This window comes from Fragaria vesca, linkage group LG6 (genome assembly GCF_000184155.1).
Source record: "Fragaria vesca subsp. vesca linkage group LG6, FraVesHawaii_1.0, whole genome shotgun sequence".
NCBI classification, from domain to species: Eukaryota; Viridiplantae; Streptophyta; class Magnoliopsida; order Rosales; family Rosaceae; genus Fragaria; species Fragaria vesca.
The window spans coordinates 11,613,004-11,628,014 of record NC_020496.1 but is presented as its reverse complement, the minus strand read 5'-3'; the positions used below and the strand labels follow the sequence as shown (position 1 = coordinate 11,628,014).

Below are 15,011 nucleotides of genomic sequence, written 5' to 3'. Positions count from 1 at the left end.
AGACTTTTGGATCAGAAAGCTGGATATTCCAAATTCTTAATCAAAGGAATCTGGAGAGCATTTATGATCCATATGGTGTTTGAATCAGTATAATGAAACCCTAGCTACAAGGGAAACATGGAAGAAGGGAATGTTATTTCGACAATATTATTACCATTACATCATTTACATGTAATGGGTTCAGGTTTCTGAAGCGGGAAGGAAGGAATGATCAATTTGGTTAATCTGCAAATAAAATGACAACTAAAAGACTAATATATATGTCATTCATTATTGTTCAATTTTACTTTGATGCCAACTAAACTCGAGTATAGTTGAACTACATCAATCTTGTTATTTGGCTAGCTCTAATATGTGTGACAAACTGACAAAATACGATACTGGCTTTTTTGTTTTTAACAAATTGGCAAATTCATTTGTTTCCTACCATATGACCCTTTCAAATTAAAAGGATTATGTGATTGTCTTGATCTCTAACTTAATCTAAGAGTTTAAAACTCAACTTTGCGAAATGAAACCAATTAAGTATTATTCCTTAATTAAGTGGGGTCATGAATGATACGATTCGAAACTATTTAAATGTCATTTATAACAAGTCAGTCCGACGAGGCTGAACATTAAGTCCTCACAAAACAAATAAATATCTGATGTATGTACCATGAAAATACGAATGTGAAATCAATTGACATAGATCCCAAGTGTCTTGGATTTGAACAATCTTACTTTGAACACATACGACAACTATGAAACACTGAACAATGATATAGCTCATATTTGGGATTCCTATTGTAATGCATTTTGACATTTTCATGCAATATGAGTTGAACATTACGTTTTAAAAGAGACAAAACAAAATTGATATAGGATTTGATCTATGTTGGCTGGTTAAAAATGACCAATACAGCATTTTGGCTAATCAATCTTCCATAGTTCTAGGAAATGATCTAGTTAGCCACTGATTTATGCTTGAACAAACCAAATTGACTAGCCCTCAAAACAAAACCAGAAAGCAAAATACCACACGACAATCTCAGTCATCTCAATCAAATAGCAACACACATTCATTATCAATTAATTTCCTAATAGAAATCCATCTTAGAATCTAATAACTTACACCCATATGGAAATTGTTGCAAAACTTTTGTGGTTTACTAACTTTAACAGTACGAGACGATGACATACATATTAGAAACGAGCCCCAAATACAAATCAACAAGAATAATTTCTTTATTTATCCCCAATTTTTTGTTTGACTTGGTTTACTCTCACTATTTCACTCTGTAAAATTCATCTTCATGGATAGTCAACCCTTTCGAAAGAACACCACCCCAAATCTTACGCCCAAGAAGGCTGAGATGATCGAACCGTAAAATTCCAACCAAAGAGATAAAACCAAAAGTTTTAATCCCACCACCACCATGAATGAATGAACTGTCACCAATTTCACCTTTTTTCCCGGTCAAAACAGTCAACACCACCATGGCAGAAACCCTCGAATTTATACTCATAATTTATTCAGTCGGTTTTCTTTTTCTCCTTCTTTACTGTGTTTTCTCAGAACCTCACAGTTTTCAAATTGTTACCCCATCCCGCTCACACTTTCATCTTCTCTCTTCTCTCTCTCTCAGCTCAGAGCTTAGGACACAGATTCAGGTCAACCTCTTAAACCCAAAAAGGCAATGCCTTTCCTCATTTGCATCTCACAATTTGTGGATTTTAGTAATGGGTTTTGGTCATTTTCATGGTTTTGTTCTTGGGACAAATCGATTAGGGTTTACTGGGTTTGTTGCTATTTTTTGAAACTCTTCAGCTTTTGGGTTCCTGATGTGGTTCTCTGTGTACCCTTTTGTTCTTGGAGGAAAAGGAAATGAATGAATGCTTCAAGACCCAATCTTTCTTATTTTGGGGTGAATATTTGAAGCTCCCACTTCACTGAAGTTGCCTTTTTTCTTTGGTTTTATGTGAAAAGTGAAAACTTTGCAATGTGGGTTTTGCTTCCTCTTATGGTAATTCAAGTTCTATGTATCAATTTTGGAGAATTTTGAAGGTGTTTCAGAAATGGGTTTTTGATCAAAATGGGGGTTTTGACCCTGATGAGCTCAGCTTGATGCTGAGGATTTGACTAAGCTTTTCGGTCGTTCTATTACTCCCCATTTCTATCTGATCTGAGTAGCTGAAATTCGAGCACTAAAATTGCAGTTCTTTTCCTCAGCAAGCAATTTTTTACCTTTTTTTTTTTTGAATTTTGGTTCTAGTTCACAGCTTGACGGGTGTGGCTGGAGTAGAGTCTAATGAATTCTGAGAGAACTTGGGTTAAGAATGTTATGCACATTTACATCCTTCACTATTGTGTCCTTGACCATGAAATTCTTGGGTGGTCTGGAAACATGTTGAAATGAATACCAGATATGATGCCCAAACTGTTGTCAATGTGCCTATCATTGGAATGTGCAAATCTGTTCAGTTGATCTGTATCAAATTGTGATAATGATTCGCAAATTACTAGCTCTCCATGTAATGTAGCTCTTTTGGAGGTTGTTTAGAACTTGTATAGCCATATGAGATTTCAAATTTCCTTTGTTTTTGATTTTTGAATGAACTCTTTTTCTTTTCCTTACTGCCATAGTAGTGCACAAAAAGCAGGCTCCACTATATTTGCATGGTTACATACTTATCATGATTTTCAAATTACATAGGTTACACTTTTAAGTTGCATTACAACACATCTGCAGATCTGCTTAGAAATGTCATGTTTCCTGATGTCTCCATCAGTATTTCTGTGGCACTATTTCGGATTGTTTTTGAATTCGTTTGTCCCCTTGCTTTTGTTACAGGTTGCTTTGACTGGTTCCGTTTAATGTGGCGGGCTGTTTGTCTCTCAGTCCTGCAAATATGAAGAGACAGAATCTGGCTGCTGCAAATGTTAAAGAGTTTCCTGGCCGAATAACACGTGCTCGAGCTGCTTCATTAGATACATCCAGACAGTTTCCCCCATTAAAAGCATGCACACAACCCCCACAGCAAAGTCAGAAGCCGGGTTTGCGAGCGAATAAAAAGAGAGCTTATGTGGATGAGAACAACGAGAATAAGGGTGGTAATGCATGCATCCAGAATAAGAGGAGGGCAGTGCTTCAGGATGTAACCAATGCTTTCTGTAAACCTTCATACGGGGACTGCTTCAATGCAACTAAAGTTCAGGTCAATATGCTATTAATTAGATTATTTTCAGAATACAAATTCTGGTGATCTCATCAATATAGGATAAATTCAATAATACACATGGTTGTGCAATGATTAAGAAAATTTAGAGATAATATCAGTTTGCAGTTCTTTGGTGATCATAATCTAGTATGTATACTTGAAGGATTGCTGTCAGTAGTCCATAATGTCCAATTTTATGTCTCTTGTTACAAGGTTTAGTAAGTTGATATTTGTGTTCCAAGACCTTTTTTCATTATACTTGTCTCCCTCAAGAATCTTTACTTGCCCTCTAATTTTGCTGAATGCAGGCTAAGAAAAGAAAGCCAGCTAAAAGAGCTCAGGCAAGGGTCACAAAAATGACCCCTTCCACTGATGTAGATCTCAAAACGGAGGTTGTGCATGAAACAGTAAAAACAGAACTTATGCCTTCAATGAATTTGGAAGATGGTGACAAACTTTTTCGTTCGGCTACCTTAAGTGGGGATGCTATAGCTATCTATCAGTTAGAACATCAGAGTTCGGAAGTGGATTCAGAAGCCTATTGTCATTCTAATAAAGGTTTGCTTTTGTTTTTTCACCTCCAAACACGTAGAAATCAATGGCAGCTTTAAACAGTGAAATATTTTCATACCCTTACCAAGATATATTTTGGGTTGAGTACTCTTGTCCTCCTTATTTTGATTATACCTAGTCATACCCTAGAAGGATAAGGAACTGATCTAGCATGGGTGAATTTTCTAAATGTCTGTAATTTGAAACAGAGGATATTAAGGAGCTATATGAGCTTGGAAGGCCTAGTTTGAGCAGGTTTCACCATCAGCTATTGATTGTTTCTCTTTTGAGAAATCTGGTATATTACTGGCAATTGCCTGTGATACTTTCTTCAGTAGAACATACCTTTGAAACTCAAATGCTACTCTACCAGCTTAAAGAGTATATATGACTAGAACCTTCCATACTGTACTGCTTATAACCAAGATAGTCATTGCTTATTTACGGCTTACCAGTTTGAAATAAGAATTGGAGAGCAGAAAGTATTCACCAAAAGTCATCTTAAATCAATCATCAAACAACATGAAGTGGGTAGAGGTTCAACATTGCCTAGAAGTTAGCAGTCTGCGAAAAATATTTTCCTCTTCTAGTGCTTCCACGTAAGATAAAATTACGTTTTGTCATTATAATGGAGTTGAACTATGTCATCACAATACAATGTTTTCTGTGTTACTCCGTAGATGCCAAATGCTAATGTTGTCTTTTATCTTGTTATATATCCATCATATGCAGTAGTTTGTGACCTTTACTATTAAATTTTTGCAGCAGAAATTGGTAACCTTTTGATGAACATGATCACATCCAGTAAACTGGATGTTGTTGATATTGATGCTGGTCACAAGGATCCTCAATTGTGTAGCCTCTATGCCCCTGATATCTATAACAACTTGCGTGTTGCAGAGGTTCGTGCTGTTCATGTGATACTTTTGTTTGTAATAAAAGTTCCATCTTCTAGTTCTACAACTATATATTCAACTATTGATTATAAATTTACAGTGAATCATTAATCCACTAGTCATCTATGCTACTCAATTATGAATATCAATGATGTACATTTAATTAGCTAGTCTACCAAGCATAACTATCTCAATCTTAAACGGTGTAGTGCAACCTAAGATGCATTTATATGACGTTCTGTTCGGAATGCCTACTACTTTGTCACAAGTTTTAATATTGATAAAGAACATATCCCATTCCCTTGATTAGAAAGATAATAAAATGCTTTTCCTTTATACCTTTCTTTTGGAGAATGCATTTCCATTCCACCTTGATACATTGATTCTCCTTCTTAGGGGTCCTATGCTAGGATCTCTTATCTTTTATCCTCTTCTCCATGTGACAATTGATTAGCTTCTTTTTGTTTGGTTTTTTATGTGTATGTTTGTTTTTTTTTTTTGTCTTGACAGCTTTCCCGAAGGCCATTTCCTGGTTTTATGGAAACAATTCAACGCGATATCACCACAAGTATGCGGGGTATTTTAGTAGATTGGCTAGTTGAGGTTAGCTGCTTTCTTTACCTATTATTGGTTATATCGAGCTCATGTATCTGATTAAGCATCAGGCTGCAATTTATGAACCATTTAGATGCTGCTTTCCTTCGAAATTCAAGCTGTATTACTGAGGATAGTCCCATGTTTTTGTTTTTTACTATGTAGATGAATTATTCATTTTGGGTGTGTTAAATTACATGGTGCATTTTGCAATCTTTGGTTCAACAATGTATGCAATGCTGGAATTTAATGTAGCTTTATGTTCTGTTCTTTTCCTTGATGCAAAGTTACAATCTCCTCAACTTACCTGTGCTTTGCCTTTTAAAACCAAGTCAGTATCAAATGGGATTACATGTTTAAACAGATTTACCTAGTATTGTTAACCTGCTTCAAAGATAATTCTATCTTTGCATTTTATTCTTCACATTGCTCAACTTCTTCAGTTAATTATACGCAGCTTGCACATTTGTGCTTTGCATTCGGCTATTCCACTATGAAATGCTCATTATGCTTCATCAAATGTATGGATCATAATACATATTAGCTTCTGACAAAAATAGTCTTGGTTTCAGGTGTCAGAGGAATATAAGTTGGTGCCAGATACGCTTTACCTCACAGTATATCTCATTGATTGGTTTCTCTCCAAGAACTACATTGAAAGACAGAGACTCCAACTGCTTGGCATCACTTGCATGCTGATTGCCTCGTAAGCTTTCCTACCTATGGCTGGCTTAACTTCATTACTTCTCTGTCATAATTTGATTAAGATCTATTAAGAAGGTATATCCGCTATTGTGAAATCTATATTAGGTTGATTCCAGTGGAAATAATACCTAATGAAAACCACTCAGTCCCTAACAGCATTAGCTTTAGCGTCTAGTAGGTTGTCTCAAATGGTGTATCCAAGCTCTGTGTGCAGGATGAACTGAATTTGGGATCTCCAATCCCCACTCCCACTTGTTAGTTGGTTGCAAGGTGCATAGTGGGGTTGCACCTATATTTCTCTCTATTGCATCTACCTGCCTCTCCACGTGTAGGACGGCTGCACGTGAGGGATGGTATCACCCTTGATACATAGCCCATTCCTCAACAACTTCAAACTTATAGGATAGTGGTTGTCTAACTTGTTCAATATTGCTAATTTCCTTTTTAAATCAAGGCCAATTAGACTGGGAAGATAGAGACTTATGACTTGTGTCTATATAGACAGCAGTTGACTTGTACCAAATAAAGTTTGAGACATCGTTGCTGAATTTCTATAAATAATTCCAGCATAGATATGATTAATTGTGATTAAAGAATAATATAATAAATTCAATCCAGTAATTAGTCTTTCCAAGGAGAACATAAAATTAGAAGGTTCAAGGCTTTACTTAAATATAATTACAAGACAAAATTTCTAATGAGTTGCTTGACAGGATGATTAATGTGGGTTTTCTGTGTTTTGAAGGAAATACGAAGAAATTTGTGCACCACGTTTGGATGAATTTTGTTTCATGACAGACAACACTTACACGAAAGAGGATGTATGTCATTGCCCCTTCTTTTTCTTTCTAAATAGACTTATGTTTTTTGAATAATACTAAAAAGATTCTTAAAAGCCAAGAGACACTGAATGATTAAATGTATGTTAAGGGGATGCTCCTTAATCAGTATGATCTCTAGACTGGAGATGAAAGAAATGTGGTTGATTCATGCTTCATGCAACTTTAATGCCATCAGTTTTTGTGACCTTTGTGACCCTGGAGATGCCTTTTACTAACACCCATATTTTATTTATTTTATTTCAAACATGTGGTAGAACTTTTTTGTGTTTTATGTATTTGTTATGATTTTAGGGTATCCATTTGTTCTTTCCCTGTCATAATTTCCTTCACTAATAAAGAAAGTGGCAGGTATTGCAAATGGAGAATCAAGTCTTGAAGTACTTAGGCTTTCAGCTTTTTGCGCCAACAGCAAAAAGTTTCCTCAGGTACATTGGTGTATATGATATCTAGCATCATTGTTGTTACTACTTTCAATGTACTATTGAATATTCCTAATGTATATTTGTTTTCAGGAGATTTCTTTTAGCAGCACAAGCTTCTTATAAGGTAATATGATTGGCTAAGGCTGACTTTAGCCTTATTTTGAAATGCAGTCTCTTTGTTTTGACCTTTGTTTCAAGAATGACTTACATATTTATCTTATCAAAAATATTCCAGAGCCCTAGCCTTGAGCTGGAGTGCTTGGCCAACTATCTTGCCGAACTAGCACTGGTCGACTATGGCTTTTTGAAGTTCCTACCTTCAATGATTGCTGCATCAGCTGTGTTTCTTTCCAAATGGACCTTAGACCAGTCTAGTCACCCATGGGTCTGCCTTTTCTTCCTTCTAGTTTCATCTTTTTCTTGCAAATTTTGAAGATGAGCTGGAAATATTAACTGTGATTGTAACTCTAACAGAATCCAATCCTAGAACACTATACCTCTTACAAGCCATCAGATTTGAAGATTTCAGTTCTTGCTTTGCAAGATTTGCAATTGAACACAAATGGCTGTCCTCTGAGTGCTGTACGAATGAAGTACAAGCAACCAAAGGTATCCAATAGCTAGTATAAGAAGAAGCTAGTACTTTTATTTGTAGTTCCATATCATAATGTCAGACTTCGGATATTATTTTTCTAATGAGGTGGTTATTCTTATATCAGTTTAAATCCGTGGCGGCTTTATCATCCCCAAAGCTTCTTGAAACACTATTTTGAAGACAAGTTTCAAGGGACAACTAACAGCTACCGAGATTCATGTACTTTTCGGAAGAAGTTTCCTCTGGATTTTTTCCATCACTCCATGAGGTTGTACCTGATGTCTCCTTTCCATTTATATTCATTTTTTTGCCCAGTTTGTTGAATTCTTGTTTATAGATCGTCTGACCTGGGTTTGTACTTCATCCAACCTGCATCTTAACTAGGGATGTATGGCCACTAGGTACTGAACTTGGATAGATATTTTGTTGATAAATTTAGCACGTAATTGAGATGTGACCACGGTTAACTGAGTTGTAAAGTATTCACGACCATATTTACTGAATAGTAACTTTCGCTGCCAGACCCTTTAATCTACCAATCTTCATTAGCACTTAGACTTCTGAATTCTGATATTCTATGAAATGTTTTCTTACCAATGTTGATACTTGATAATGTGGTTGCTTCTGGTTTCAATTCGCATTAATGTTGCAACGCTACATTTTTGTTTTGGGTCTGTAAACACTTTCCAAAACCTATTGAATCTGTAGAAATGTAGAGGTATATAAATGACTCAAGGATGTAAAGGGTTCTTGGTTCTTTGGCCATAACGTGGAAATGTTGGATCAAGTGTTTAAAAGGAAAGTGCTAGTTCTACGAAGATTTGGGAATTGTTCAGAATTGCTTTTAGCATCCCCTCGAAAAGTCGAAATGTTTCTTTGCATGGCTTTCAAGTGTCCAGCGCTAAATCTGATAGTTAAATACTTGACTTACCCTGCTCAAGTGTCACTTTATTGTTACAGTTTGTTTTTCTGGAAGTAACCATAAGACGTTATTGATCGATAAATAAGAGAGAATCAACGAATAGGTACGTCCTACCTGAGATTCAAAAGCGCGTCTAAGCACTCCTCTGCCTTGGACGGTGCAAGTCCGCAAGGCTTAGAAGGGATCCCAAGTCCCCAAGGTGTCTTCCGGAGGGAGACAATCGCCAACCCAGAGAACACACCTCTGGTGCAGACATATTTCATATTTGATAGGGTTGGAGTTTTGGTCACAATTATTGTTCCTGCAATGAAAGTTTATCATTTGTTTTCTTCACAATTCACATATATAGCTTGCAATAGATGGATCAGTCTAAGATTGTTTGCTGGTTTCATTTCTAATAGATGAATTCGTGACCGTTAACATGTTTCCCTTTTCTTTTTTTTTTTTTTTTTTTTGAGAACCATTAACATGTCTATCTCGGTTTACTTAATTCAATGAAGGGAACTGAAACGTAGTTATCTTCCTTATGCAAAATGTCAATCTTGTTATAAATATTATAATCTATGTGGCTGTCCACGTAATTACTCATTAGTTATGTACTATGATGTAAACTCTACCTCTATATAAGGAGACTAATGAGAATGAATGAGAATACTTCTACCTCCTCCCAACTATTCCCTCTGTGTCTTCTCTCTATCTTTTCTTTATTTCCAACACGTTATCAACACGACTCTACATTTTGAGTTGATAATGACCAAACCCTAGAATATCAGTGTTTTGTTTATGAACTCAATGATGATCGAAAAAGTCATACGGTGCAACTCAGTGTTGTTTATTCTCACCGATAGTCTTGATCTATGAGTTTGATTTGTTTATTGCTTTTTAATTCAGATCATGTTGATTATTAACGGTTGCAATTATGATTGTGGGTGTTTGATGCATCATCGTTGTTTGATGCTTCACCTCATAGAAATCGGGTGTTTAATTGGGTGATTGATGCTTGATCTCCTGGAGGTTACGACGCCAAGCTCCATCCAATTCACTATCCCTAGTCCCTGCCAGGTTAGGCAAAAATTATGTATTTGCAAACAAATGGATTGGTTCGATCGTCCTTCATATATCTAGATTATGGGACAACTAGCTACTAGCTTGCATATTACAATCATATGTTTTGATTGGCTTTAACAAGCAAACAAAAGGGATTTGATCAGCCCATCATGATATACTTCTCTATGATATATATACAATCATGTTTACGTTGATGAGTTTTTGTGTTCATAGATCAAGACATGGAGTCTCTTGATAGAAATGGAGGGCCTGAAGTTCCTCGAAAGGATTACAATAAATAGAATTAATTACGACATGAAGCTTCTCAAAGCTTATGCAATTAACAATGGCCTTTGAACTTCTCCAGAGTCGTATAATGATCGAAACGACATCTTGCGATCCTTAATCATAAAGAAGATCAGTAAAGCAAGATTATCATATTGATGAAGTTAACCAGACCAAACGTTTTGTGTATTTTCTTCATTTATGAAACCAGAAGTGTCCAATGTGAAGTTTATTTATTTATTTATGTTCTTTACAATTTTTTTATGCATTTTCATTACGGTACAATCCTTTAAATTTAATTGTTATTCATTCAGGCTAGTAGCACTATATCTCGAACATATGAATTTTGAATGCATGTAATATTGAACAAGAAGTTTCAATATTCTATTGTAGAACTTGAAGTTCTAATAGTAAAAATTTGAACTTGAAGCTTCGAGTACAAAATACAAATTAGTGTGACCCAGATGTTCACTCCACCTTAGAACTTGGAGTTCTAACCGTGCAGACTCGAGCCTTAAGTTTCGAGTATATATATTTGGACAATTTATCCTGAAGTTTTAATGTTGTCAACCTCAAACCTAGAGTTTTGAGGGGGAGTCATATTGACATCAATATAGATAAGCGATATTTAACTATTGGTCTAAATTTTATGATGCACGAGTACGAGTATACTCTTTGCAATTACGTTGCCACCTTATGAGACACTCATCCCGTCATGAGGGGGGAGAGAGATTGTTTCTAAAGAACGATGTAAATTGGTGTGAGTTGCCTATCCACTGTCTCATTTTGGTTTTGAGAAATATCTTAGCAAATGAGTTGATAAAAAATCTTGACAAAAGTATATGCTAAACGCATAGGCATTTGCTTAGTTAAAGTCCCTAAGATCAACCATATTGACACAAACAATATAGACCCCATTTGATTTGCGGGATCCATATGTATCCAAGTGACATGGTTCTCCTGAAGAGAATGTCATGATACAATGTTAGAGTTCCTAATATGGCTACACATATAAAGGTTGTAGGTACACCATTAGAGAATGATATCTTGGTGGATATTAATGAATATAATGTTTTTGACCTCATACTTGGTTTAGGTTCGCCACCAGCTAATGAACATCTCACTCGAAAGAAATTGATAGAGCTTTAAACGCATATTTACGGATGGTCATAACATGACAACATTCCCGCTGTCAGGGGGAGAATAAGACTACTGTATTTTAAATAACGGTGTGAATTTGAGTGGAATGTATCCACCAGGTCTAAAGTTTTAAGCTCCTGAAAATAAAAGATTATACAGGTCCTCTAATGATCTAAATGATATTACAAGTAAAAGATCCACGTTCGCTACATAATATTTGTCCTAGAAGTGACAATATTTTCCCCAGAAGTGGCATGGGTACCCAATATAAAAAATGCATGCATATAAGAATGTGTGGAATCTATGAACGATGATCATCTATGACAATTTACAAATGGTAGCTACCAAAGACCATTAAGGACTGTATTAATCGATGTTATGTCACGTTTCATTATACATGTCGACAAAACATATTATTGGCCAAATTGGAAAGAGACAATTCCAATGAAACTAAATATTTGAAACGTAATGATATACTTTGACCTTTAACCCTACAGATACAAAGGGTATTTACCACAGTGAAAGTAAATCACTATAATTTAATGTCTACAAAAGACATGAGATTATGAATTTGCCCTTATACGAATGATATTTCTATAAGTGCAGTAGTGTTACATGTAACTGTTACATGGACGAGAGATTTATGGCATGTTGTCATCGTATATTACGAGGGCCTTTAAAAACACATTGATAAACCAAATTCCCAGAAGTGAAGTGTCATTACAAGCGTATCGCTTGTCAAATCCTCAAAATCCTCAAAGGATTCAAGTACATGAATGATTCTAATGTAATTTGATCCATGAATACTTGAGAGAGCCTAAAGCTAATTCATGGAATCAAATAGTCTAAAGTTAACTCATATATACTCATTCCGTTATAGCTAACGTGATCAAAATTGCCTCAATGAGTACTATGATTGGACTACACAATCGAATTCGAATTATGATCATGTTATTGCTACATATTCCAACTTTCGAAGTTATGAATTACTTAGAACTGTTGAAGAGCTTATATGAGACGTATCAATTCACAAAGATATTGATGTGTCTGGCTGGATACGCCATGATGATGTTTCAATGATTTAATGTCAATTAGCTTATGTTGATTAGCTATTACTTAGTGTATGAATTTGGTCATATGACTTAATGAGGTAAGACCTATTTATAATCGTTTAGCTCTGTTGGTAACTTGGTATTGTTTCAACTTTGTAGGTTTAAAATTTCATGATAAGCCCTTATATGCAAAGCACGCATGTCTCACTTTAGTGATGGACAAATCAAACCGTTATTTACAGCGCATGAAGCTTGTAACGTTCAGAAAGAGATTCTCATCATGGGGAGCATCCAGAAGTATGCTACTTAAGACATATGCGCGTTTTACTCTTTTTCTCCTTCGACCATGGTTATTTTTCTCCCACTGGGTTTTTGTTACCTAACAAGGTTTTTAACGGGACAACATTAAGCGCATCCAATTTCATCATTCATTGGTGGACATCAAAGAGGGAGTGTTATAAATATTATAATCTATGTGGTTGTCCACGTAATTACTCATTAGTTATGTACTATGATGTAAACCCCACCTCTATATAAGGAGGCTAATGAGAGTGAATGAGAACACGTCTACCTCCTCCCAACTATTCTCTCTGTGTCTTCTCTCTATCTTTTCTTTATTTTCAACAAATCTCGCTATTGTGCAATTTAATCTTTGATCTCGCTATTGTGCAATTTAATCTTTGATTTAGCAGGATAAGGCTGATCTTGCATATGTTTAAGATTGTGTTTGGACTTGTTCTTTTTCTTTTCTTTAAGAAATTTTAGCTTTATGTTCTCTCATTTATTCATTTTTACATTTGAAAAAATGTTCTTGCTAGAAAAGAAAATCGATGAAACTTGATCTCCAAAATGACAAAAACCTCGAACCCGAGTTTGTGAAAAATATGTCTTAGAGATGAGTCGTATCTAAATTATTGCTCCCGGCCGGAAATGGTAGCTGACCAGGCAACCATTTTCGTAACAAGAAAAAAAATGAAAAAAACCAAACAACCATCAACGTAGTTGATTTATGAATATTTAGGTTGCCAAGACGAAAGTACTACTAGGACACCAAATTAGGATCCTTCATTTTTGGTGTAGGGAAGTTAGATATCCTTCAAATCTTGTATCTCTTCCAATATTGGATAGGCATAAGATGATGATACGTATCAGTATCTCTTCCAATATTAGATAAGCATAAGATGATGATATGTACCAACATTAAAAGCTAAATCAACACTTTAGGTTAGGTGCGGCACTCGCACCACGTGGATGGTGCGACCGCCCAATAATATAGCGACACGTATAACAATTTTAACATGTAATCATGGCTAAAAAATCTTAAATTCTTAAGTCCCACGCTCTAATTCAATATCTCGCCGACACCCCACTTTACAAATCTCATATTATACCATTCACCATTTCAGAATCCAACCCAAATCTCTATTTTTTTCATTACCCTGACCACCGCCGCCATCACAACTCACGACCGCCCAGCCCGGCAGATTTTCTCATAGGCTGCAAAGTGCGAATCCGACGTAAAGAGTTGAACCAGAAAAAGAAAGAAGCACCCAAAGGCAGTGCTGTGCCATCCTGACGTCATACCGTTACTGTTTGCGTCACCTTCAGTCAGTCAGAATACGACGGCTCAGCGGCCACCACAAGAAGACAAAGACAGTAGATAAAGGTGGGGTATTTTAGTAATTGGTCTTCCTCGTCTCAGTTGTCCTCGCACACCACCCTTACCATTTGTTTATAATCTAAACTCTCTTCACCAGCTTCGTCACAGAAACAGAAACTGAAAGAAAGACAGAGAGAGAGATGACAATGGCTGCTTTGAATATCCTATCTCAGCCATGGCCACCTCTCTCTTTTTCCAATAATAATATTTCATATCTAACCAAATGCATTAGCAATACTAAATTACTTTCTTTGTCTCATTCTTATCACTTCTCTGTTCTCTCTTCTCTCTATGGAACCAACAGACCAAACTCTTCATCCAAGCTCTCTTCAATGCCCACCCACCTCTCAAAGTCTGGTAATTTTTCTGTTTCTTGGTCTCTTCCTTTTTGCATTTACTTTTTGTTTCTTACTGCTCACTGTGAAATTGATTCTTGTTATATATCACTTCCCTATGGGAAAGATTGTGAATTTTTTCATGAGAAAAAGAAATGGGATATATGCCTTGAAAAGTTCTTGTCTTGGTTTATTATTGGTTTGTCCACTGGGTTTGTCTGACTACAGTAGATGGTTAAACTAAGAAATTTCACAGGGAATCAGAAAAAGGATAATTTGTTATGCTTTTTGTGGTTTCCTGAAGAAACTGGAAATGGAAAAAAGAAGGAGAAATCATAAACCTACATTAGGAAAGAAAGAGATAAAATTCAGGGTAGCCGTATCATTTTTGTGTCCCTAATGCTTTATTTGGTCTGATTATGTCCTTGATGCTACTTTTACATTTTAATTAAGAACATAATGGGTCTTGTCCTTCGCTTGCCCTGAAGAAAACATAATGGGGTGACCCCTCTTGGTTGCTGAGTAATTGAGGGACAGTAATTGTGAAATTTGAAATTGAACTGTGGATATTCCATTGCTTTCGTTTCTAAAATGAAGTTCTCAATATAGGATACACTCAGATTCATCCTGAAAACTCTTTGATGTATATTATGCCTTGTAAATAAGGTTGTTCAAGATCATGTTAGGATTCTTGTAACATGATATTTATACAACATCTCTGATGACTGGAGTATTTGTTCATCAGTTGGGGGGGGGGGGGGGG

General features: G+C 35.9%; 2 protein-coding genes across 2 annotated transcripts in view; both read left to right on the top strand.

The window, feature by feature from the left end:
- Positions 1–1,633: 1,633 nt before the first annotated feature.
- On the top strand, positions 1,634–8,007 carry LOC101299692 (cyclin-A2-4-like). The gene is made up of 12 exons (XM_004305260.1): positions 1,634–1,653; positions 2,835–3,198; positions 3,510–3,759; positions 4,519–4,655; positions 5,160–5,252; positions 5,816–5,949; positions 6,694–6,769; positions 7,139–7,215; positions 7,303–7,336; positions 7,448–7,597; positions 7,687–7,821; positions 7,932–8,007. The coding sequence occupies exons 2-12, from the start codon at positions 2,893–2,895 to the stop codon at positions 7,983–7,985; spliced, it is 1,446 nt and encodes a 481-aa protein (XP_004305308.1). The 5' UTR covers positions 1,634–1,653; positions 2,835–2,892; the 3' UTR covers positions 7,986–8,007.
- Positions 8,008–13,636: 5,629 nt separating this feature from the next.
- Positions 13,637–15,011, top strand: part of LOC101303917 (D-glycerate 3-kinase, chloroplastic-like) — a 5,278-nt gene continuing 3,903 nt past the window's right edge. The window contains exon 1 of the mRNA XM_004302891.1: positions 13,637–14,270. Coding sequence (XP_004302939.1) covers positions 14,054–14,270 — 217 coding nt within the window. The 5' untranslated portion in view covers positions 13,637–14,053. The remainder of the gene's footprint in view (positions 14,271–15,011) is intronic.

Coding starts and splice junctions, on each gene's coding strand:
- LOC101299692 (XM_004305260.1), top strand. CDS start 2,893: ATGAAGAGACAGAATCTGGCTGCTGCAAATGTTAAAGAGTTTCCTGGC. Junction 7,337..7,447: donor CAGCACAAGCTTCTTATAAG/GTAATATGATTG, acceptor AAAATATTCCAG/AGCCCTAGCCTTGAGCTGGA. Junction 7,822..7,931: donor TGAAGTACAAGCAACCAAAG/GTATCCAATAGC, acceptor TTCTTATATCAG/TTTAAATCCGTGGCGGCTTT.